The sequence below is a fragment of the Lycorma delicatula genome, chromosome 1, assembly GCF_047948215.1.
Source record: "Lycorma delicatula isolate Av1 chromosome 1, ASM4794821v1, whole genome shotgun sequence".
Taxonomy (NCBI): domain Eukaryota; kingdom Metazoa; phylum Arthropoda; class Insecta; order Hemiptera; family Fulgoridae; genus Lycorma; species Lycorma delicatula.
In genome coordinates this window covers 342109979-342136535 of record NC_134455.1, presented here as the reverse complement: position 1 = coordinate 342136535, position 26557 = coordinate 342109979, and the positions used below count along the sequence as shown (strand labels likewise).

At 31.0% G+C, this 26557-nt stretch overlaps 1 protein-coding gene across 1 annotated transcript; it reads left to right on the top strand.

The window, feature by feature from the left end:
• Positions 1 to 18: 18 nt before the first annotated feature.
• Positions 19 to 26557, top strand: LOC142334338 (metaxin-1). Its single transcript, XM_075382305.1, has 7 exons — positions 19 to 249; positions 2098 to 2244; positions 3531 to 3634; positions 7903 to 8068; positions 8308 to 8542; positions 24076 to 24224; positions 26145 to 26557. Exons 1-7 carry the CDS (start codon positions 169 to 171, stop codon positions 26223 to 26225), a joined length of 963 nt encoding a protein of 320 aa, XP_075238420.1. The 5' UTR covers positions 19 to 168; the 3' UTR covers positions 26226 to 26557.

The window sequence follows — 26557 nt, the reverse complement described above, 5'->3', positions numbered from 1 at the left end:
TGTATTTGAGGTTAAGTTGCGCTAGTTTAGGTTATTGTTGATTAACAATAAAATCCATCCTAAGAAATTCCTTAGGATGAAGTTTTGTTTAGTGTATCTTTAAAATTACAGTATCGGATTTTTTTTTTTTTTTTTTTTTTAATAAGTTCGAAGTTATAGTACTTAAAAATGAACATACCAATGGAAATGGAAGTTTGGAAAGGTGACTGGGGGTTACCATCGGTTGATTTAAAATGTCTGGAAGCCTTAGTAAGTTACGTTTTATTACACTTATACGTTTTTATTACAATTTACGTTACCATCTACGTTGTTTATTTGATTTTAAGATGTTTTATTACAGATCTGAAATAGTACAAAATTTTTGTCGGTGAATAAAAGAATATATATTGTATATTTGGGCGAGAAATATTGTTATAAATGTATATAATTCAGATTTGTTTTTAATAACTAAATGTGATACTTTTTCTGTAGTGTATGCAATGTTGCATTTTCAATATTTATAAAGCATCGAAAGAGGGAAGCTTTTTAAATGTGTGAACTTATTGTGTAACCATTTTTTATTGCATTTTAATATTACTATACGCTACAGCATCTATTTTAACTAGGAAGATGAGATTGATGAAATGTTAGGCTTAAAAATGTGGACATTTGCCTTAGATTGAACCCCCTGGTCTTTTCTTTGTGTTTCCTGTTTAACCCCTGGGAATTACCATTCAGGTATTGCTTAAGAGTATGATATCTATAAGTGTAATGAAATCTATTCTTGTATGGTCTCAGTTCGACCATTCCTGAGATGTGTGGTTAATTGAAACCCAACTACCAAAGAACACTGGTATCCACGATCTAGTATTTAAATCTGTATAAAAGTAACTGCCCTTACCAGAACTTGAACACTGGAACTCTCGACTTTGAAGTCAGCTGATTTGGGAAGACACATTTACCACTAGCCAACCCCGTGAGTTAAACCCCCTGGTGTAAAAGTCTGTATTATAACTACTATTCCATTTCACATCCAGGGAAAATTCCCATCTGGGAAAACTCCTAATGTTTAACTTAAGATGTAAATTTTTGTCCAATTTCCATAGTTCTGTATATGGTTTTTTTTCCTGAAGGTTAATTCCAACCATTTCTTATGAACCGATGATTTAGACAAAATCATCTCTATAATGTTATGAAACTATTTGCTCTGGATAAATACTGCAAGATTATCAATGTAATTTTCAAGTTACAACCCTTTCTTATTCAGATCAAAGAGTAATACCTGCAACAGATGGGATAAAATTCCTGATAGGGTCTACCTCATTATTGATATTTACAATTGTTTGAAAATAGCTGTAGAGCTTGTAAAATTAGGCCTGCCAAAAATAGGAAGTTTAGATAAATCTTCAAAGTCTCTCCAAGATTTACCATACTTTTCTTATAAAAATTATGAGAAAGAATATTGTATCTTCTGAAAATTTGATGCTTGATGGAGAGAATCTATTCTCTACTTCGACTCCCTTTGTACATTACAAAATATTATATTGATTTCTGAGAAAGCTGTGGTATTCATCCCAGTCACCAGAATATTTTGCCCTATTAAAGTCTTCTAACACTTCCCTGGTTTCTGATTCAACTGTTTGAAATTATAAGATTTGATCCTTGATGGAGGGAGTCTGTATTGTAAGTAATGATATGATGGTTTCCAGACAAACTCTGTATCCTGAGGCAGTCAGCAAAAAGATTTGAGAAGGCCTGTCATTAGTCAATCCTGGTTTCAGTCTGATTCTTTTGGGGTTCTCTGTACATGTCAATCTAGGCTTACAATGTGAGTTATGGCTCTTTATACAGGGGATGGGAATGTATGTATGTGAACATAAATACCGACTATTGCTGATTATAGTGTTATAGGCTTGATTTTAGGGTTACCATATTTGCAAAACATCAATATAAGGACTCCTATTCTTTTGTTTTTATGCTTTTCTTGTACAACTAAATTCATGTTTGTACTATTTGATATCTTCATCACCATAACTAACAATGCAGAGAGATTGGAATCAATTATAGTTGTGATAAGATTAATATTAAGCATTATACTAATTTTTTTTTTTTTTTTAGGCATTTGCAAAATTTTCTGGAGCAGCAATTACTATTCATAAAAAATTAAACCCATTTTGGACACCATCGGGTACTTTTCCAGTGTTTCGACATGGTAAACACTGCTTCACCAACATTAACTCAGTATCAGACTATTTGAAGAAAAAAGTGAGTAATTTTTTTTTTATTATTGTAATTCACATATTTATTTATGTTGTTACATTATTGCATGTTATGGAAAAAAAATTGTTATAATATTAATTATGCACTTACACCTTCATAGTTATTATTTGTTAATTATTAAGTATACTTATATCTAGTGTTCAGCTAAAACTTGTGGCATTAACATCAAAACTTCTTTTTTGTGTTTTTATTCAGTTCCAAAGTAATCAAGCTATCAAGTTGTCTGATAGTTTTCATTACCTGTTTTTTTCCAAGCCTTTAACTGTAATAATACTAGATAAAAGATAGAGACATGAGAATCTCATTAATTCATTCAAGTATTACACCAGTTTATAGCAACACATTCTTTGGCTATCTTAAGTAGAGGCTCTTTTTGGTCATTTTTAAAAAAAGTACATTTTAATGGTGAGTGTTGTAAATGTATGTGAAAACTGATACAGAAATGTGTTACCTGTCCCATGAAAGAAAACACCCATGGTGCTGCAGAAAGTCCAGCAACATTAAATCCTTTGTAGATTCTTCTTATCTGCAAGTTAGTTTATATTAAACTAGGAGTGGCAACATCCAGCTTTCTTCATGAAAATCAAAAGTAATAGGAAGGCAAATCAAAAATAAAACCAGGACTTCCTTGATATAGTGAACTACGTTGTGGAAGCCATTAGAAAGACTAATGCACAAAGTCAAAAAATTTTGTATTGAGAAAGAGTTAGCCAACTGAATGGAGAATTTTACAATCATGATCTGATCTAATGCCAATGAATTTTTCTCTTAGGAGTTGTGTAAAAGGCGAGGTGTGTGTAATACCATTTCTGATTTTTGACAGCTACATAAGCTGAAACAAGTAAATGCAGAGAGCTCATGCAGATTGAGATGAGAACATTTTCAGGTGAGGTGTGTTCTGAATGAAGTGAGAAAGTCACATATTGAACATTTATTTAAAAAATTGGTTGTTATAAAAAGGTTTTTTCTGTAATTATCAATAATATTATCTGTTTTATCTGTAAATTTTGCAATTTGAATTCTGAAATAAATTAAGGGAATTTATTATTTATTGTTATTTAGTGTTGCTTTTAGATAACTAATTCAGAATAACTCTGTATATTAAGTTGTGTTAGTTAATTTTGTTCAAAGAAATCGTTGGATTTACTAAAATTTGCCTCCACAGAGTTAGATATCACATTCTGATTCTAACAGTTACATGGCATACACAAAATACATTTTTATGTAATTTTTGTTGATGATTATTAACTATTAATATCCTTTTGTTTCAGAATTTTAGTCCTGATTTTGCTTTAAATTCTAGACAGACCGCTGAGGTGGTTGCTTGCACTGCTATGTTGAAAGAGCAGCTTTATCCAGCTTTACAGTACATATGGTGAGTATATAAACAGTAGAAATTTACTAATGTCACATGGTGTCTGACTGGTGTAGGTTTATGATTAATATCTCTATTTTTGGAATTACATCTTTTTTATATTATAAAAAAATTGTGTAACATCTTTGTTTTATTTTAAACTATATTTATATGTGTTTCTTATTCATTTTGCTTATAAAACTGTTACATCTCCCTTTAAAAGAAACAAGAAGATTGTTTAAACTAAACTGTTGTATGTGCACTATTTTTTTATAAGGTAGTTTTTAAATTGTTTTATTTGAATTTTCTGTTTTGGAAAAATATAGTTGAAAAGATGTGATATCTATCTCACCATTTGTTGTTTAAATGGTAGCTGCTCAAGAAATTCTCTTACATAAGGTATATGAGAATTTACGTTGTGAACACTAAATAATATGCTTAATTGAACTTTAAAATGATTGATTTTGTGGATTCTGTGATGCTCGCTTGGAATTTTGTATTATAATGTGCTATTTAGTAAATTTCTGATTTATATTTTCAAAATACTGTTTGTTTATTGATTGAAGCCCTTTGAGGTAGGTCTGATCTAATGGCAGGATATTTATTGTAATTGGTTAGGGCTCTATTCTCAGGCATATTTTTAAGCTGCAAAAAAAAAAAATCTTCAATGAATTATACTAGTTTTATTTATTTTATTTTATTTATTCTGGTTTACAAAAACTGATCACACAGTTTTTGAAGCATTTTGAAAGAATTATCACTAGATAGGCCTAAAAGAAGTGCCTAAAACACAGAAAGAATTCAACTATCTTTCCAACTATTGCCTTTTTAGTTCGGAGTGTTAGTCATCAACTTAAAATTTTTATAAAAGCCCTGTCTATGATGTTTGTAAGCTTGTAGACTGCAGCTATTCCAAGATATTAAACCTAATGATAAGTCACAAAGAGTAACTGCCATGTTAGACTTCATTTCTACTCTTCTACTGATGAAAACTACCAACAGCGCATTTTATTTTCTGAAGATGCAACATTTCTTGTACATGGTGCCATGAATCACCTTATTTGTCAAGTTTGGTGTTCAGAAAATCCACATGAATTTGTTTACAACTATCTAAAAGTGAATGTCTTAGTGTAGTATCATGCATAATCAAATTTTTGGGCCAGTTTTATCCTTGAGCAGATTATTATGAGCTTAATGTACTTTGATGTGTTAGAGAACTTGTGTTTCTCAAATTTAATGAATGGAGGGTCCAATTTTCCAGCAGATTCAAGCCTTTGCATTGTGCAGAAATTGTGCGGACTGTACTCAACGACTTGTTTCCAGATAGGCAGAGAAGCTCCCAATGCTCAGCCACCTCAAAGTCCCGATTTGATGCTGATGGATTTCTTCTTTTGAGGCTATTTAAAAGACATCCTATGCCAAAAAAAAATTCAGTCATTCGACCACCCACACCAAACAATAATAGGAGCTATGGAAGCAATTCTTGTAGACATTCTCACCAGAGTGTAGAATGAGGTGGATTATCAGAGTTACATCTGCAGGACTGTAAACGGTGCTTTTCAATTATAAAATTCTCTAAGGTAACCTCTATTTCTACAGTTCTACTAAACTGATTTTAAATGTTTTGCTGTCATTTAACAGCATATCTTTGTAGAATTGTAAAAAATCGTGAAAGTTCTATTTCCTTTGAAAATTTCTAAAAAAACTTGGAAAAATTCCTAAGTCTATATAGACTTGAGAGTTTTTCCAATCAATTCCGCGACAGAAAACTAGAGAGAATTATATCAAAATGTAAATTCTTGAACTTTGTCGTAGTATTTTTTAAAAATACTTGGAGAATTGTTAGCAATATGATTCAACATGAGTAGTTTAGCTGAAGTGCAAGGCATTGTCAAACTGTCTTGCCACACCAAGTTTGCAACAGCTTCTCCAGCCAACGCTGCAGGGCTGTTTCGGCCATAAATGGGATTGTTGGTCAGTTTCTTGCTAAGCGCTTGGAATCTTTTTAACAACATATGTTATTAGTAGTGACAATATTTAAAGTAAATACTTAAGTAAAATAACTATAGGTATATTAATAAGCTAGATATGCAATATATTAGATTATATAGAATTGATTGATACGTGTAATCAGTGGTTTATTAATATTTAATGGGTTTTTTTATTTTACTCTGGCTGTTTTTTATAAATTTTTTTGTTATATACCGACAGAAATTATGGCTCCGCTAATTATACGATCAATTGTTGGCAATGAAAATTGTTTGTCAGGTGTATCTCTTTTTTTCTACAGAATACTCAATCATGTTATGACACATTCTGATGTCTTAATTATTCAAGAAATGGTTAACATTTGTAATGAATGTTCAGCTTTTATTGCAGAAGATATCACTTTCCAGTTATCCATGGAGAATTCCTCAGATTATTTAAGTCTTATGTCTGCAAATGGTGAATTTGTCGGAAAAGTGGAAAATGTGGCAGCAGCAAAATTTTTCTCATAATTTCAGTTTCAAATTTTTAAAGAAAATTTAGAAGCTTACACCAACAATCAGGAATAGTGCTACAGTGTATAATTTAAGATTCTCAGGCCATTGAGATAGGGGACATTATTATGATCTTGATGATTTGGATACTACTATGATCATTTGATTCTTGGGCATCCAAAAAAACAACGAAAATGGAAATGAAAATAGAAATGATTGGAAGTGAAATGTCGTGAATTAATGGAATAAAGTAAAATGAAGCGGAGATAAAAAGAAAAAAAATTTATCAGCCACGAAGCCCTAAATGACGTAGATGATGAAAGTGAAGTAGGCAGACACTTATGTGATGCTCTTAATCAGATCTGTCAATTTTGTAGCACCAAACAATTTACTTATTGGTGAAATATTTGTTTATTTTTTATTGGTGAAATACCTTCTGACAGAATGTATTCTACATGTTACTCCAAAGGAGCAGATAAACTGCACCACATCCGTATTTACCCTTTAATTCAACAACTCTGAAAAATGAACACGAGCATTCTAAAAATGTTATGGAAAATACATGTTCAATAATTAGTTCTCTGGGATTTGCTTTGATGTGAGCAAAAAAAGACTTGTCAGCAAAAAAGGTTAAGGACCTTATTGTTTTAGAATTAATGGAGCAATGTATTGCCATATTAGAGAACTGCACCCTGATAATGGTGAGCAGCACAAGCAAGCTCACTTATACATTCTTGTTCTCGATTAGGTTGCAGTCTAAAGAATTAAAATGACAGAAAATAGTTGATGCAATGAAAGTCTGTTACAAATACTAAGTATGTGTATGACGCAAAATAATCTGTTTGCAGAGGCATAAAAATAATTTTTGAAGTAGAAAAAGTGAGTATTCAAGATGCATTATATGAATAATGCATCCTCGACTTATAATGCAGCCAGCTTTATCAATCTCCCCTTTATACTAAAAAGTCAACAGTTTCCTGTAAAGCATGAATTTACAATGATAATCAATAAATTGCTAAGTCAAACAATGGTAAAAGTAGACATTTACCTTAACTGGTATTTAGGCATAGACACCTGTATGTTGTGTTGTCAAGAGTGTGAAGATTCATTGATGTTAAAAAGTTCAAATTGTCCACAGGCCAGAGCAAGACAAGTTACTTCTGGATTCAGAAAAAATATTTACAACAAATATTGTTTATAAAGATATTTTCCAGAATTGACTAAATTACAACATATTAGAATGCAGGTAGAGATTAAATTTGTAAGTTAATGAGTAATGTAAGAAATTTAAACTAAGAAATAACAGTATGCAAAACATCTTCAGAGACGGGAAGGACTATTTTAATGCTGAAACTAAAGAATAGGATCTTCAGGAAACTCAGAGCACTTGCATTTTATACATTTTCTATCAAAGAAAATAGCATGCGTTGTTTAGGATTTGGGTACAATATAATATAATATATTTTGTATTTTAATGCCCACTGTATGTTTTTTTTTTTGCCTTTTGCTTTATTGCTAGTATTACATAAAACCTAGTATTAATTTAAAACCTTTTTTCTTGAACTACTTCTTGGACACATGGTAATGTAAAGATAAATCATTTTGCACATAATGTGGTTAATATTTTTTCACTTGTAATATTGTTTTTATTTTGTATAATCAGAATTTATGTATATATTTTACGTAATAGTTAGGTATTCTATTCTAATATTTTAAATAAATTTTAATAAAGATTACAGGTATGTCTAACACTAGTTTCATTTTATTGTGACCTATTTATTTTATTATGTATAATTTTATAAACTTTAGGTGGATGGATGAAAAAAATTATATTGGACTTACACGACGATGGTATGCCAAAACTTTACCAATACCATGGAATTTTTACTATCCACGTAGCTATGAAAAAAGAGCAAAACTATACTTTGAAGCGCTTTTTCCATATGTACAGAATAATGAATTCATTGAATCTGAGGTATGTCTTTCAGCTGTTTTTCTATTTTTATATAAGTTGTCATAAGTAATAGTTAGGATGCATGAGATATAAAATTTATAAGAAGTATAGTTGTCAGAATAACCATAACACTTTTTTTGTTATTGCTACAAATACAAGAGTTAATGTTAAATATTCTTAGAAGAATATATTGTAAACATTTTTTTAACTTGTAAATTAATTGAAGATTTAAAAATTTACCTTTAAATTTTGTGTTACAGGTCTATTCATCTGCAGAAAAATGTTTGACTGCTTTATCGACTAGATTGGGTGATTCTGATTTTTTTTTTGGTGCTCACCCAACATCTTTAGATGCAACTGTTTATGCTTACTTAGCTCCTTTAATTAAAGCCCCCTTTCTGTCAAATGTATTACAAAATCATGCCAAAGCATGTTTAAATCTATTGAAATTTGTTAACAGAATATCTCAGCGGTACTTTAAGGAAGATTTGGATGGTATGTAACATAAATTTAAATTAAAAATATTTATTTAATTTATTACTAAGCTCTATATTTTTTAAACATTTTTTAACTAATATTTACATAGCTTTTCTTTTGAAAATATTTTTACTGTAACTTCACTTTGGCTACTAATTTATATAATTTTACATAATTAATATATGAGGCATTTTTTATGAGCAAGGACCATTTTGATATAAAAATTGAAATAAGCGAAATAGAAAAAGCTTTATTATAACAAAATAAACTTACACGTATATACTAGTTTCGTACATATTTGCCATTCACTGCAATATATTTTTGATATCGGCTTCATTATTTTATTATTATACCAGCTTCATTATTCCGTTATTGAAGAATTCTCCTGCCTGTGATTTAAACAATTAATTACTTTGTTTTGCAATTCATCATTCTCAAACTTCTGTGATGCAAGCCTTTTTTTAAATGGAGATAAAGGTAATAATCACTTGGTGCAAGATCCAGACTTTAAGGCGGATGTTTGAAGATTTCCTAATGAGATCGTTACAATTGTTATTTTTTTTGTTTGCCACATGAGGTCGTGCGTTATTGTGAAGAAACAAAATCCTGGAGAATGTTTCCCATGTCTTTTGTTTTGAATTGAAGTTATATAAGCGTTTCACAGTATGTATCAGCATTAACAGTTCTTCCACGTTCAAGAAATTCAATCAGCAATATCTCTTTAGCGTCCCAAAAAACTGTAGCCATAAACTTTGTCATTGAACTTTCTCACTTAAACTTTTTGGGCTTGAGGATAATGAATGCTGTCATTGCAATGATTGATGCTTTGTTTCAACATTTGAATTAGACATCCACATTTCATCATCGGTCACATGTTTCCATAAATCATCTTCATTTTCGTAGTGTCTCAAAAATGTTTGAGCTGCAGCAAGACATTTTTCTTTGTGTGTTTCTGTCAACAATTTTAGTACCCATCTGTAACATAATTTTCTGTAACCCAGTTTTTCAGTTAATGTCGTAAATTACTGATCGTGAAACAAAAGGAAATTCAGTCGATACTTGAGAAACAGTAAGTCTTCTGTTTTCATGGATTTTTGCATTCACATTTTGAATAAATTCATCTGTGATGACAGTCGGGCAACCACTACATAGTTCATTGTGAACATTCGTTCTTCCTTCACAAAACAAAGACACCATTGGTGAACTTTACCTTCCCACATAACACTAGGTTTGCAAATGTTGACAGTTTTTCTATGAATGTCAGCAGCAGATATGTTTTACTCAATTGATATTGAATTATTGATTGCACTTCACAACTCATAGGATTATTTATTGTAGCACTTATTTCAGCCAGGCTATACACAGCAATTAAAATGAATAACATTAACCTATTGTTGCTTACAAATGTTCATTGATATAAAAATGCTGCACTCATGCCATCAATTTCCATCGCATCTAATGGCGGCAAATTGAAAACAGCTTTACTTAAAAAACATGTCTTGTAAAATTAAAAATGAGGAAAAAGTGTGCTTTGGAAATTTAACAAAAAAAATGTTTATTTTAAGTTATAGAAATGTTTTACTTAGCAGTTAAAAATAAAATGTTTTTTTATCTTCTTAAAATTTTCATGTTGGGTAACCCCTTCCCATCACGCCTAATCCCACTGCACTATTTAGTTATGGTTCTACCATTTTTGTTTTTGTTTTCTTTTACTTAAACTACCTTAACCTTTTTTAAGTTATAAATTCATGTTTTTATATTATTGTTGTTTCCTTTTCCTTATTTATGCTCTTTTAATTACATTTGGTTCTGCTTTGTTTTATTTGAACTTTTCTTGTTAAATTTCCTCTCTTGTTTGTTGTTTTCCTGTTTCTTTTTTTAAGTTATCTTTGTTTATGTTCTCTTAGATTCTTTTTTAAAAATGCTAGTTTTTATACAATAGAACTGTTTGGTATTGTCTTTTTTTAGTGGTTTTGTGTATCCTTTTTAAATTAAATTGTTTCTACTCTGTTTTATTACAACTTTACTTGTTAAATTTTCTCTTTGGCTAAAGTTGTTTTTACCCTCTTGAACTTACGTAACTATTTGTTAGCTTATGTTGTTCGTTTTTCAAATCTTCTTTTTGATTTTAAACTTTGTTTTCTTGTATTTTTTACAGTCTTTCCTTGTTTATGCCCTTGTAGATTCTTGTTTAGATCCTACTAGATTTTATATAATAAATCTGTTCTGCGTTATCTATTTTTTGGTGTTGTTGTTTTTTACTATTTAAGTTTTTTCCTTGTTAAATTTTTAAATGGTTTTATTATTATATTATATATATATATATATATATATATATATATATATATATATTATATTTATTATATTATTTATTAAATGTTAAATGGTTTTATTCTTTTATTATATGGTTGTTTATCCGCTTGTTCTTGTGATATAGTGAGAATCACTAAATACACTTAGATCTTTAAACTTGTTTCTTTTTCTCTTTTCCTTATTTGTTTTCTTACTTTCTTTATACATTCAAAAAACTGGTTAGATTGAACTTTTTTAAGTTTGCATTATAATGCAGCAAAACTTTAAACAGTATACTGTTGGAGAAGTAATTTTGTGGTTTTTGCTCATTTACTATTTTATTTAAGGATTGTTAAATAAACTATGCTTTTGATTATTTCAAATTTTTTTTTGAACACAATTACTAGTTCAATATTTTACAGTATTCAGTGTTCATAAAGTCACTCAACCTATGTGTAAAACAAATTGTATTTATTCAATAAAAGAGTAATTTAATTATATCATTACAAGAGACTAACTAGATATTTAGAATTTTTGTTTCCACTTACATGTCACTATAAATGTTGAAAATGTCCACCTTCATTATTGATGCAAAATGGAACTTGCCCACCACCTTGCACACCTTAAGTGTTAACTGCAACTTTTCGTAATTAAGTGCAACTTTTCTTTATCACAAGATGTCCTTGATATTTTCTTTCAGTTTATCCAAAGTGTGCTGTATCTTGAAAATAGTTATTTTTTCAAATGGCCCCAAAAATAGAAATCTGGTAGCAAAAGATCAGGAGGGACCATGGAGGTCATTATCCGCCAAAAATTATACGGTTATCAATATATTTATGTAACAACTAAATAGTTAAATCAGCAGCAAGGTTTGTAGCACCATCTTAATGTAACCAGTAGTTTTGTTCTTAAATTTCAAGCAAGGTTATGAAATTTATAATAATAATGTGCTCTTTTTAATTCTGAATAACGTTCTGCAAGTAATATTTCTGTTAAAAAAATGGGTTCGATCATTCTTTGTCATGAAAACGTGCACCAAACATCAACTTTTTGAGAATACCTTTTTGACTGTCGTTCATGATAAATGTGAGGATTCTCAGAATTCCGTATTCTATTGGTTTTGGTTTTCAATATATACAGAAAGATGAAACCCTGCTTAATTTGAACAAAAAAAAAAATATCATCCAAAGTACCTACTCCGTCTTGAATGAATTGTTTGAACCATCTACATACAGTATTAAAGTCTTCTATTAATGACAGATTCTCCATGTTCTTGCATTACTCTGAATTCTTTAGTTTAAATATGCAACAAAACTTTTCAGTAATATTTTACAATCATTTTTACTGTTTTGTATTATTTACACAGAAAAATGAATATTCTTCTACCATTTCCTAAAATGTAAAAAATATTACATTTTTAATATTCTATTTATCTTGGTTCATTTATAAAAATATTACCATAAATATATATATATATATATATATATATATATATATATATATATATATATATACAGTATATGCAATTATGCATTAAAATATTCTGTTTATAATGATTTATAATTGTAATCAGCTTTTTATCCAGAAGGTTTGAATCTTGGCAGACATGGCATTATTCATGTGCTACAAAATATCCATTCCACATTCTCTTGCACAAGCTTTGAGCTTATGTAGTGAATATAATCATAAATAAATTTTTTTGATTTGAATGGATTCCAAAAAAATATAAAATAAATTGCACTGAAAAAGAAAAAATAGTTTTTCCAGTACGCCCCCAGTACAATCTTAAAAACCTATTTCTTGAATTTGGTGTCAAATTCAAACAAACTTCATAATCTGTACCTCTTGCACTTCTAATTTCATAATATGTATTTTGTTTACTTGTAACTCATTTAAAATTTGGTGCTGGTTTAAAAATAAGTCTTTATTTTTTCACAATAGATTTATGGTAAAATAATTTTTTCATTTTTACTGAATTTTTTTTTAGTGGGGTTTAAGTTTTTTATTTTACTCTTTAATTTTGTAACTTTATCGAAGATGAACAGTTTGTTCTTTGGTAATAAACGTACATTTTTTTTTAATAAACTATATTTTTTTAAATTTTGTTGAACCTTTTGTCCATTGAACCAAATTGGCCTGACTTATTGAAGCAAATAATTATGCTAATAAATAAAGTTTAAGCCCAAAAAAAAGGAAGCTGAAAACCATACTTGAAATATACATTTTTTTAATGTTTAATTCTCATGTTTGAAAATCCAACTGTACCTAGTATAGATGTAGATGACATGGGAACTTTTTTTTAAAAAAGAAACAAGCGTTCTATGGGTCCTAATTTAAGATGGAAAAAAAAATTTGAATTTTTTATAATTTCTGATACTTACCTGTTTTTCAAGGTGTAACAGTTATTAAAAATGTTATAGCTAGCTGTTGAGCAAACTGCCCCCACATTTTTTTATTGAAAATTTTGTTATTTTTCCCAATTGTACTCTAAATAGCCCGTAATTAAGTCTTTAATTTTAAAAACTCAATTGTAAGTTTAAAATAGAAATCTGTCTTGTAGGAAAATCTGGGAAAGTTATGCAATCCTTTGCTGGCATGTTTGGGTGTTAATAATCTTTCTGATGATTCATTCATTGAAATAAAAATTAATCTGTTAATTGATTTTGAAATCAGTTGACTGATCAATTAATATTCTTATAATAATTTTAAAATTCTTATTTTGGTTATAAGAACTGCCATTTTATATTTTGTTATTAAATAAACAGTGATTTTTAATGAAGAAAAAATTAAATAAACAGGGTAGGTCGTCGTTAATTGCATAGTATGACCTAACAGATTGAGCTCTAGTATTATACTACATTATGGTCTCACCCTGCTTTGCTTTGATTTTGCCTTCTCTCTTCTGATCGGACATTGATTTCTTTTCCTCCTTCTCTTGGAAATACTTAAAATTGTATACTAATCTAAATGTACCTTATTTTGTGTCTTTAAGATATTTCTTTAAGATTTTTTAAAAAAACACAGATCGTTTAATGTTCATTCTTTATGTTGTAAATGTGGATGAAAATTTATTTTGTGAGCCTTTTATAATTCAATTCTCATAAGTTGGCCAAAGAATTTGGCTCTTCTTTTTCTGATGGAATTTGATATTTTCTCAGTTTCATTGTATTTGTAAAAATCCTTATTACCTCTTGAGTTTGTATTTGTTTTCATTTTCATTTATTTTCATTAGGCCTATGATTTTCTCAAGATTTTCCTTTTTTTCTATTATAATTATTTTGTAATGGCTTGACCTTTCATCCAGAGATCCTGGGTTTGAGTCTCGGTTAGGCTTGGCATTTTTCACACGCTACAAAATTCATTCAGTTAGTAACTTTAAGAGGCTGTAAGTCTGTTGTTATTATGTAAATAAATAAGTAAATAAAATTCATGTGAATTTAAAGTAAAGTTGCATTCTGATGCATTGAGGTCTTCTGATTTGATTACTATAGTGTATTACTGATTTTGGCTTTCATTGAGATGTTCTTTTTGTTATAAATATTTTTTGTTAGTTGGTGAACCAGTTCCATTTTTCTTGCTCTTGATATACTTCTTGTTCATGGAATATTATTGAATATAATATTCAATAATATATAAAGAAGATATGCTTCTTTATCTAAACCATTAATTTGGATTATTTCTTCCAGATATTTAAATTTATTGACTTTTCATATTTCTTGATTTTTCTGTATTTTATATTTAGGGACTTGGAATCTTTGATGTTGGTCATGAATTCTGCCTTTTTGAAGGAAATCTTTAGTGTCATTTTTGTTCTGATTTCTTTTAGATAGTTTACTTATACTACTGCTGTTTTGAGATTGTTCAAGAAGATTGTGCAATATCATCAGAAAGACAATATTGAAAAACAATGAAAGTGCTTAAAGATTAAGCACTTAATACCTATTCTTTTCAATTTTGAATCCAGTTTTATTTGATGGAATGTTCCAATTTCTTTCATATTTTTTCCTTCCTTTCTTTTGTTATTTTTTTAGTCAAATTTTTATAAAATTCTCTCTTATCAAATTTGTCAATTGATTTACTGTATTAGTCGCTTTATTTTCAAAATTCAACTTTGTTTTTAAAAATCCTATACCAATACTGTAATATAGTGAGAGCTTTAAGTGTCAGACATTTATTCTCTGTATATGCTCTGATTCTGACCAGTTGTCTTTATGTTTAACATTTCTGAATTAAGTTAATGTCATTTTATAGTATCTGTTCTGAATATTCTACAATAGATATAAATACATTTTTGAAACAAAATTATATTTATACTACTGAAAGCAGAAAAACTCTAAAACCTACCACATAAATATTTCACGTTTCGAATATACTTACTAGGGTAGTTTACAGATGTGTAGAAGGTGTTGTGAAAACTGTAATTCACGAACACCTGATTTGGTTTTCAGAATGAGAGTGGCTTTCAGAATACCATCATATCCTCATTTGTAGCAGTTCATGTAGTGCACTCCAACCTTTAGAAGATTTGTATTCTAAACATCCTATTGTCAATGAAAATCATAATGCAGTCGCTGAGTTGAACAGTCACAATATACAAGTGAGTTTCTGCTGGATCCCTAGCTATATGGGAATCCCGAGTAATGAACGTGTGGATTTCACTGCTAAAGATGCTTGTACCAACCAACCGTCTTTTACTGCTTGTGTTACTACTACCGATTTTATTAATTCTATTGAACACACTCTCCAAGAAATGTGGCAAGGTGACTGGGCTATTACAGTAGATAATAAACTCTGACATACGAAGGATACTGCCGTACCATGGAGCTTTTCAATCTGGAATAACTGTAGAGAGGAGGTTATTGTTTGCTTTTATGAATAGAGCAAATAATAAAATATAAGGCAAATAATAAATGTATGAGATTAGTACACATGAACTAATTTTACACTTGGACACCTAATGAGTCAGACTGATGCACCAGTTTATGTTTGCTGCAACTGCTGACTAACAATACACCACATACTGTTGGAGTGTGTGGGTTATACGGCATATATAAATTAGGAGCTAATATCCAAGATATTCTAGGTAACAGTACAATGATACTATCGATTGCTTTGTTGTTTTTTAATGCCCTGCATCTTTATTTGAGTGTCTAATAATTATCTAATTATGGTTTCTTTTGTAATATCGTATTATGTTCTATGTTCATTCTGGACAATAATTATGCGAAAGCATCTTTTGCCCTCTTTAATAAAAAAAAAAGAATGAGTGTTGGGTTACAAGGTTCGCCATTCGAGTCCTCAAGATTAATTTTAGAAAACAGCTTTAAGAAGAATAAAGCCATCTATATAGAATTTGTAAATTTACAGAATAATTTGGTATTGTAAGATAGAATAAACTGGTTAAAATTAAAAAAAAAATTATTAAAATTCAGTTAGAGAAATGCTGATAATTTAAATTGTACTGGTTCTAGCATAGAACCAGGCTGCAGTTATAAAAGTAAAAGATAAAGAAAAGTAAGCTATGATTTTGAAAAAATGAGAAGGTACTGTCTCTACTAGTTCCATTGCATTTTGTGCTTTTGAAAAAGTAGTACAGAAACTTAAAGACAAATCTGAGAGTGGAATAGCTATCCAAGAGAAAAAATAAAGACTTTAAGATTTGTTGATGTTGTTCTTTGACAAAAATGAAAGATTGTTTAGTAGAAATTCTGAATGATTTGGATTTATTGCTAGCAAACAATTTCAGTCTGAAAATAAATAAGAATAAACCAAAGATAATGAAAATTGATAGAAAGGAGGAAATAATAATTACTAAGGTGTTTGAACACATTTATACCAGAAGTAAGAAATTTATTTATTTATGGTTTTGTAAAATTACAAACTATGGATGAAGTATGCAGTCATCAAAAGCAGACTGGGATTAAGTAAAGAGAGCTTTAATACATAAAAAAAAGTATTTATAACTAGCAGGGGTTTTCAAAAAGTGATGCAACCTAATGGGAAAATGAGTAAGTTAGAACAGTTGTTGAAACTAGCCTCTATTATGTGATTCACATAATTCAATATGACATTGCATGCTCTTAAACAAGTGTTATAACATTTGTTGAGAAGTTGCAGCAACATATCGTTCAGTTTTGCTCTGCAATTCAGGAATGATGTGTGGATGAGTTGTATAGGCAGCATCCTTAAGGTATTCCCACATGAAAAAGTCAGGGAATAAATCAGGAGACTGAGGGAGCCACAACCTCTTCAAAATCACTTGTTCCCCGTAAAGGAACCCTTCACCACCCCGTCTGCTTTGAGCCCTTATGGGCTTTACTGGAGGTCATCTTTGAAACCTCGGCTTTTGACATATTCCAGTCCACCTCGGCCATGATGCCACCGATGGGAATGTCAGTCGTGGCATTCACATCGGTGTATTACTATTTAATGAACTCAAAACAAAACACATCTCACAGCGTCTTAAGTAAGACTGAAAGAACCTAACTAAACAAAGGAATTGAACTACCTACTTGTAGAAGGTAAAAGTGAGTTCAACAAACAATACAAAACATAAAAACGAAACATAAAAATATTACACACAACAATAACAACACAGTAACATTATAACAAAACAAAGGACAAAAACAACAACAAAAAACATTGCTGAGATCCCCTCAGCAATCCTTTCCTTTGCTAAGTACACTATACAACTCTCCACTGTTGCCCTTTTGGCCTGGCTCCTCCAGTTTACATGGAGGTCAAACGCTGACCCGATAAGATCAAGCCGACAGATGTTCTCACTTATTCATGAAAACGCTGATCCAAGAAAGTCACGTAGTGTTCTTGCCTGTAAGAAGTGAAGCATTGTTCTGCTGAAACCATGTTCACTTTAGCTGGTATGCAGGTATAGTGTTTACAGATTGTTGCACTATCTGTATGTAGCACTCACTCTGAAAATTCACCTACATAGCAAAGCACACCAAACACCCATTTTTTGTCTGTGCAGAGGAGACTTGTGCAGCTGATGTGGATTTTTTGTACACCAAATGTTTTGATACTGTGCATTCAAGTATCTGTCAAGGTGGAACCAAGCATCGTCAGACCAGAACCAGTCATCGGGTTCTTGCCCATTTGGAGTTACAGATGACATGAACTACTGACAGAAAGCTACATGTTTTCCAATGTTGCAGGTAACAACTCGTGAACAACACAAATTCTGTATGTATACATCTTTAAACACTTGTACAATGCTGAGTGAGCACTACTAACAGAGAGACCAGATTGGCTAGATAGGTGTTGCACAGACTTCTTGGGATTTACAGAATATGCAGCTTGCATTAATTTTTCTGTTAGCACTTTCAGCTAACCACTTTTGGCTGCATTTGCCACATTCCCTGTCTCTTGGAACTTGACCTAGAACTTGTCATATAGCCACATGATGGAAGTCTTGGTGCATACTTTTCTGTGAAGGCATTCTGGGTCTGGGGATAACTGGCACATCTAATCTATTGGGAGACAATGAATATTCTTTGTTGCATTGCGTAACCCATTTTTCCTCAATTTTTCACAATTAAACCTGCAACAAGAGAAGGAAACATTCTTCAATAAGGTTGCATCACTTTTTGAATACCCATTATAACCTAATGTTAAATATAGAAGTATGAACTTGAAAGAAATTCTTAGAAATGTTTGTGTGGAGAGAAGCACTTTATGTTGGCAAAACAATAGGTAAAACATAAAGGTAAAGAATAGTGGCATTTGAAATGTGGTGTTGAAGGATGTTGAAAGTTAGATGGGTACATGAAATTTGAAATGAAGCTATATTTAGATAAATAGATGGGAAAATTTCTTTGTCTCTTATAAAGACAAAACAACTAGTTTAAATGATGAAGTGTTAAGACAAAATGTTTAATTGAGTTATGTAATACAAGGATTGTTTGGAAAGTTCTCGGCCTGAAAAAGAAACAAGATTTTTAGAAATTTTTTTCTTTTCATTGTAGTCACCTTCCAATTTGATACATTTAGACCAGTGACTCTCCAACTTTAAATACCTTCAGTATAATGAGATTTGTTCACTTCTTTAAAGTAAGTGGTTGTCTTAGCTTTAACATCATTTGAAATGAATCTTCATCCAGAGAGCCATTTCTGCAGGTTTGGGAAGGGAACTAATCACTGGGAGCCAAATCCAGTGAATATAATACGAGGGTTATTTTTTTCAAGGTCCAATCGGTCACAAAATTAAAACCACAGTGAAAATAAAAAAAGTTTTATTTGTAACAAGTACTTACATAGTTACGCTATTTCTCTATATAGTCGCCACTCCGATTTAGACATTTGTCGTAGCATTGTACCAACTTTGCAATACCCTCGTCATAGAACAGAGCCGCCTGTGTTTTCAGCCATGTTTATACACTGGTCTGCAGCTCAATGTCTGTGCCAAAATGTTGTCCTCCTAGCCAGCGTTTCATGTGAGCAAAGACGTGAAAATCGGATAGAGCCAAGTCCGAGCTGTATGGTGGGTGATCAAACAGTTCCCAATGAAAACGCTGCAGGTGCTTCTTTGTTACAGCTGCAATATGCGGCCGAGTATTGTTGTGGAGAAAGACAATGCCTGATGACATCATTCTTCTCCGCTTATTCTGAATTGCCTTTCGCAGATGTTGAAGAGTCACACAGTATGAGGCTGCAGTGATGGTCGTGCCATATTCCATGAATTCCACCAAGAGAACTCCATTCCGGTCCCAGAACAAAGTAGCCATACACTTTCTGTTGGAGAAGGTTCACCTGAACTTCTTTGGTTTACTGGGAGAATGAGAATACATCCACTGTTTGGATAGTTCTTTTGTTTCTTCAGTTTTGAAATGGACCCATGTCTCGTCTCCTGTGTTCAAAAAATCTTCTCCTTCATTGTGGTAGCGCTGGAGAAACGTTAGGGAGGCGTCCATTCTCATTGTTTTGTGATGGTCGGACAGCATCTTGGGAACCCATCTCGTACACAGTTCTCTCATTCCCAATGGTGTAGAGAACTGACCTTGAAATTTCAGCAAACAAATCGCTCAATACAGAAATTGTGAACTGACGATTTTCTTGAATTGCCTCATCCACTCGCTCAACGAGATCATTGGTTGACACTCGCTTCCTTCCCTGACCGTCTGCATCATGAACATCTGTACATTCTGCTTTAAAGTTCCTGCACCATTGTCGCACTTTGCTGTCACTCACTGAAGTTTCTCTGTACACATTACTTATTCCTCGATGAATTTCAGCTGCATTACACCCATCAGCCTGAAGAAATCGAATTACCGCACGCACTTCACACTTTGTGGGAGATGAACACGCTAGCTGTGTGTTCAGTACTAAACGAAGTGACGCGGCATGATTGAAGGCCATACTAGAGACGCTGCGCAACACATATGCACGAAGGTTCATCTGATTTTTGCGTGGGTTTTCTATTTTGCGACCGTTCGGACCTTGAAAAAAAACTCGTACAAATGATAAGTATGGCATTATCCAGTGCCATATGAATAAGACATTATTCAACTCTGTAAAGTAATGGTCTTTGACCTCATTCTGATTTCTTCTAGGTTGAGAAAGTAATTGCTGGAAGCCAAATCCAGTAAATATGGCATGGCGCATATGAAAGCACTTTGAAGTGTAGGTCATAGAGCTTTGTAGCAACAGCCCAAGACATGTGTACAGGCATATTATTGTGGTAAAAAAACACTTTCTGGCCAGATGTGGATGTTAAGCCTGAATAGCACATTTCAAGTCTTTTTCCAGGTAGCCTATGAGCACTACACCTTAAGAAGCCTAAAAATCTGTAGCCACTTTTCTTGTAGATGGAAAATCTTTTTATACTTTTTTGTGTTATATGAATATGATTATTTTTGCGTTTTTGCTATCTATGGTGTTTTTCATCTGCTTCTACTGTTGTTGCCTGATTTTAATGATGAATCCATGTTACATTAATAATAAAATCAACTAACCAATGGTCACTTTACTTTTTTTGACTGAATTTTTAAACTCATCAATTTAAATCACCTATTATTTCAAAGATAACAGTATAATGCTTTATTTATTTTTATCATCAAATCAGTCATTTCTGTATGAAATATATCTACTCTTTGCTGAAGATGGCAGAAAGAACATAAGATATGCCAAAACCCAGAGGCATCTTGGAGTCATCCTTGATGAACGACAAGATTACAAGGAGCACGTGACTCAGGTCTGTGGAAACGCGTACGCGGCATTCAATAAGATCAGGCGAGTTGTCAACTACAAATGGGGACTCGATTTCCAGATGTTGAAGATCCTGTATAAAGGTCTAGCGGAAGGAATAATGTTGTATGCGGCATCGATATGTGTGCACAAGATGGTGTTGGTGCATTTCAGGGAGATACCGTTGAGTATACAAAGTTTGATTTTGTTAACGGTCATTCAGGGTTACAAAATGGTGTCTGGAGATGCAGTCTGTGTTGTGGCAGGTGTGAAGCCGTTGGACATAACAGCAAGAGAACGGCTAAAAATCAGAGAGTTGAAAAAGTTGGGTGCATGTGTCGACAAGGAATTGCTGTCACGAAGAGTGAAAGCAATCGAAGAAGAAGGCTTTGAAGAGTGGCAGCAAAGATGGGATACATCTACGAAGGGACGACACACGTACGCGATCTTCCCGAGAGTTATGGAAAGATGTGGAAGAAAGTGGCTAATGGTTGACAATCACATGATGCAGGCCCTGACCAGCCATGGGGATTTTAACAGCAAGCTACATGGTTTTGGTTTAGCGCCGAGTCGTAACTGTGTGCGATGTGGACAAGAAGAAACGGCTGAGCACGTGTTTTTGGAGTGCGAGGGATTCCAGGTAGAGCGGTGGCAGCTAAGACAAATGAATGTAAGATTTAATTTTGAAGAAATCTGCAGAACAGATTTTGTACATTTTTAATAATTTTGCTTTCTTTGTATCTTTATATCTTTATATTCATCAATATTAATTTAAGCCATTATTTAATTTATATTTATCAATTTAAGCCATTTTCTGGTATTTCAAAGATAAGAGTATCATTTTTTGTTTAGTTTTAACAGCAAATCAGTTATTTCTTTAAGAAACGTAATGGGTTTAGTTTCTATGGCTATTATGGATCATTGAAGAGAATTCTGGAGCAAATAATTGTTATAAAGAAATGCATTTAGATAAAATGCAGTTTGAGGAATTTGAGCATGTATCAAGAAGTGCAAGGGATAAGAAATCCTGTGGGAGCGTTGTATCATAGCTGAGCTGATTAAGTGTTATTCCTTTAGTTATGTTATGTTACTTCCTTAAGTTGAAATAAATATTTATATAAATTAAATATAAATAATGATTTAATTAAATTTCGTGTTTGAAAAGAACAAATGGTACCACCTGATTTTGAAGGATTGTTATATGTCCTTTTGGTTTACAAAGTAACTTCGTGAATCACGCTTATGATTTACTGTGAAATTGAAGGTTTTAATTAAAGCTATACATCTGGAAGAGCAATATTAATTTGGAACGGAAATTTGTGTACAGACAATGGTTTAATTTTGAAGAAGTTTATAGATGAGCTTCATAAGTTTGACTAAGAAACCCAAACACAGTTGTGAATTATATCAAAACTCAATTTATTTTTAAAATTGCACATACTATTAATTAGAATTTAGATATTTTCTTTGTAAATACAAAGAAACCTTCTTTGTTTAGTCATATAAAATAATATTTTGGCTACAAACCTTTTATTACATTTATTTCTAGAGACCAGTTACAGGTGGTTAAATTAGAAATTTGTGAGATGAAAGGTATTTCTGGAATACTTTTTTAAATAATTGTTACAGAAATTAATTTTAAGATAATAAATATTGTTTAATTTTACATATAAAATGTGAATAGAGACTATATACAAATTTTTTAATAAAAAAAAAAACATGTGATTGTTTTTAAGATTAATTTCGTTTCTTCCCATAGTCTTATTAGCCTATAATAATAATAATAAGTGTTCTGCCCAAAGGCAGATTTTCACATGGCCACCCTCCATTCTGTGGCATCCATTTCATTTTATAGTAACTTCTTCCTTTTTTATATTGTCTACCATTTTCATTCGTCTCTGACATCTTGCTTTCCTCTTAGTTATAAATCCTTCCAATGCCATCACCAACAGGCAGTCATGTCTCAGCCAATGTCCCAACCAACTACATTTTCTTCTTTTTATTATTATCTCAATAATCAACCTCTCTTCCACTCTACGAAGCACCTCCTCATTTTGAACTCTCTCTGTCCAGCTGATCTTTTCCATCCTCCTCCAAACCTACATCTCAAAGGGCTCCAATCTTCTCTCCTCTTCCTTACTAATAGTCCATGTCTCTGCCCCATAAAGGGCCACACTCCATACAAAACATTTCACAAGTTTTTTCCTTAGTCTCAGATCTAGTTTGCTACATAGCACTCTTCTCATTTTGCTGAATGCATCCTTTGCCCTCGCAATTCATACTTTACTTCCTTATCACACTATTAGCCTTTAAGTAATTTTAATTACTTTTATTTTCTTTTTCTGAGATTTGATTAGAATTAATGAAATTTCAGTTTGATTAATGCTATATTGAGTTAAACATTTATTTAAGAAAAAAAGAATAGAAAGAAAAATTGAAGGCTGTGAAGATGACAGGTAAAATGCCAATGGCTGAAGAGCCATTGGCATTTTACCGATTGAACATGACTTCTTATATTTAGGTAATTGGTTACTATACATTACTTAATTAAAAAATGTTTGTTACATATTCTTTGCTTAATTATAAGTCAATACTACTTGAAATTTATAACAAAAGTAGCCATATTAGTGTCACATGTATGTACAATATAAAATCGGAGCCTTGTAATCTTGAGTTATGTTAGCATTAAATTTATTAAGGTAAATTTGCAGGGAATTTATATGCAATTGTTAAATTTTTAAGTTTTTCAATTAGAATTGAATTTTCAATTTAATTTTATGTTGTAATGAAACATTGTAAATTATTCTGTTTTTAATGGTTTACTGCAACTAGAGATAAATAATATATGAATTATTATTCAGAGGCTCATTGTGCAGGATAATTTTGTTAAATACCGTGATGTTTTTTCAAATCTGTATTTTATTATATTTTCTTGTTATTAAATTCATTTACATGTGTTACTTTAATACTGAATAAAAAATAATATGTTTATATATTATTTATCTTATTTAGTTGATTAAGTGTTTAACTAGCTTTAAAATTAACTTTTTTCTTTTTAGCATACGAAGCAAAACAAAAGGAACTTCGGGATAAAAAGGACAAGACTGGTGATGATGATAGTCCTTATTCTCTAAAAAATAAAATTATTGCCTCAATATTTGTAGTATTTGCATTTACATTCTATGCTGTATCTAATAGATTTATAAGTGTAAGTATGCAAGAATATTATTATCCTAGAGTGGTGATTTTTAAAGTCATAAGTGGTGATGTTTATGGACTAGTTTAGAGATCATATTTATAGCAGATATCAAAAGTTGCGATTTTGAAACAAGATATTCTATTATACAAAATTGTACTTAATTTTGTAATATGTTGTAATGTTTATAGAAAAAGTATTCTTCTCATTATTTATTTAAAAAAATTAATAATAATAATAAATAAACTATACTATTGCTTTGACTCAGTTTACATCACTTTGAGTCAGTGAATTTTACATGAAATTTTATTATTTCATTGCTGTTATTACTCAATACTGCAATTTCCATAATAGAAAAAAATTTTGTTGTTTTGTTTTATCAGAATCACTGAGTTCCACTTATTTAATAAAGTATTTTTTTATAATGATTTGTTTCTATGTTACACAGAAATATTTACCCTGACTGTAAAAAAATGTTGCTTTTCAGTTCCAGTTTTGGTAAGCATTCTTCGTTCTTTCAAATCCACGTGGACCTTCTGTTCATTTCTCTTGAAATCACGTGCATTCCTCTTCTGTTCATTTGTCTTGATGAACTAATGTTACAAATCTTACCGCTCTTTTCTTTTAATATTTTTGGAAGTTACACTTCTAACTTAGTGATAATCATTCATCTAATTATAAATATTGAATCGGTTTACAATTTGAATCTACAATCAGATGTGCTTTAGTCCAGATGCATTTAGAAGAATAAATAATATTACAGGCCATCTCTAAGGAACTGAACTAAAATTGATTTTAAGGGCAAACATGTTAGTCTTTCCCTTGGATAAGTTCAGTTGATTCAGTTGGTGGTTCGATTCGCCTAAAGTGTGAATACTGGCTCACTTAGCTGAAGTGGACTGAATCCCTGAAAATGATTTCTGTAAATTTAACAGCATTTCTTAATCGCGTAACTTTTGTGATGACATTTTACGTGTTTTATAGATAGGTTCACAGATCCTTAATGTCCAAGAAAGTGGGTTTATACTAATGTGGTAAGAGTGGTAAGTAAGGTGACTTCAGTGCCTGCTATATCTCCACATCATCCAGTTTTTCATAAAAATGTATTATAATCTTTTTTTTTTAAAGTGTCATGTAAGCTTATCTTTTATGATTTTCTGACGTCACTTTCTGTTTTATCATCAGATCTAAAATTCTCATTTATAATTAAGATTTGATCAAAGAAATTTATTAATGTCTGTAATTAGTATTATTTTTTTTTCATTTTTTATGACCGCATAGGATCACTTTAGTCCACTATCCAAGTCTCACTGAAGGGTCTGTTTTGGGCCTTGTGGTCTTCCAACTACTTTATCATATGTTCCAATCTCTATGTCCTTTTTGGTGATGAAAATGTCTGTGTTTGCGAAAAACAAAACAGTTGAAACAGCACTGATAGTAGTTGGACAGTGCATGAGTGGTGTGTTAGCTGCCAATAAACATGTTACATCTTTTTAAGTCTTGTCACAACCTGTCAGCCAAGCACTCCCACCGTCTTGTCATCTTCAACCCAAACCCCCCCCTTCAATCTCTTTAGATCACTCAACTAATTAGCTATAAGAATGCATAGTATAAACCAAAAAAAGTGAATATACTATATTAAGCTATTATAAAAAAAAGTTTTATGTCTGTTTTATGTAACAGTTTTTGCATTTTTCGACTTTTTACTAATTTTGAAATTTGTGAAAAATCCTGACGTGATGGAAAAAAAGAAAGTTATTTTAAAATTCAGCACCAAAAAAGACATAGGAATTAAAAAGTTAAAAAACATTCCACAATCCAAATTTTACCAGCTTGTGTAATTAATGATTTATTTTTTTTAATATCTGTAATTCCAAATAAGTATAATTTTGGTTAACATTCAATATCAGTGTAAATGGATATTTTTTTCAGATTCCAGACAGTTCTTTGTATGAAGATGATATGAGTAGGGAAGGTGAAGAGGATGAGGATGATGAAGATATTAGGGACTGAGTTATGCGAGTTATTAAATTAATTTTTGTAATTTAGAACCAAGCTTAGATATTTAAAGTGTGCTATGATCTCTTTGAAGGAGTTTATGAAGTATTAACTGATGAAAAGTTGATTGTTCCAAGATTTTTTTTTAAGGTTGTGTTCATTATTCATGTATTTTAATAATGAATCTTTTAATAGAGTAATAAGCAAAAAGTAAATAATTTTGTTACATGATGTAATTTTGTGTAGTTTACTTGTAATTTTTTTTACTGACTGTAATTCATACAAATGTTTAAGTAATATATATTTTTCAGTTTGATTTATTACATATTATTTGCTGAAAAAAATAA

What these genes read in the sequence shown, in the direction of transcription:
- LOC142334338 (XM_075382305.1), top strand. Translation starts at nt 169, where the DNA reads ATGAACATACCAATGGAAATGGAAGTTTGGAAAGGTGACTGGGGGTTA. An exon ending in CAGACTATTTGAAGAAAAAA is followed by an intron (nt 2,245 to 3,530) that starts GTGAGTAATTTT and finishes CTTTTGTTTCAG; the next exon opens with AATTTTAGTCCTGATTTTGC. An exon ending in TATCTAATAGATTTATAAGT is followed by an intron (nt 24,225 to 26,144) that starts GTAAGTATGCAA and finishes TATTTTTTTCAG; the next exon opens with ATTCCAGACAGTTCTTTGTA.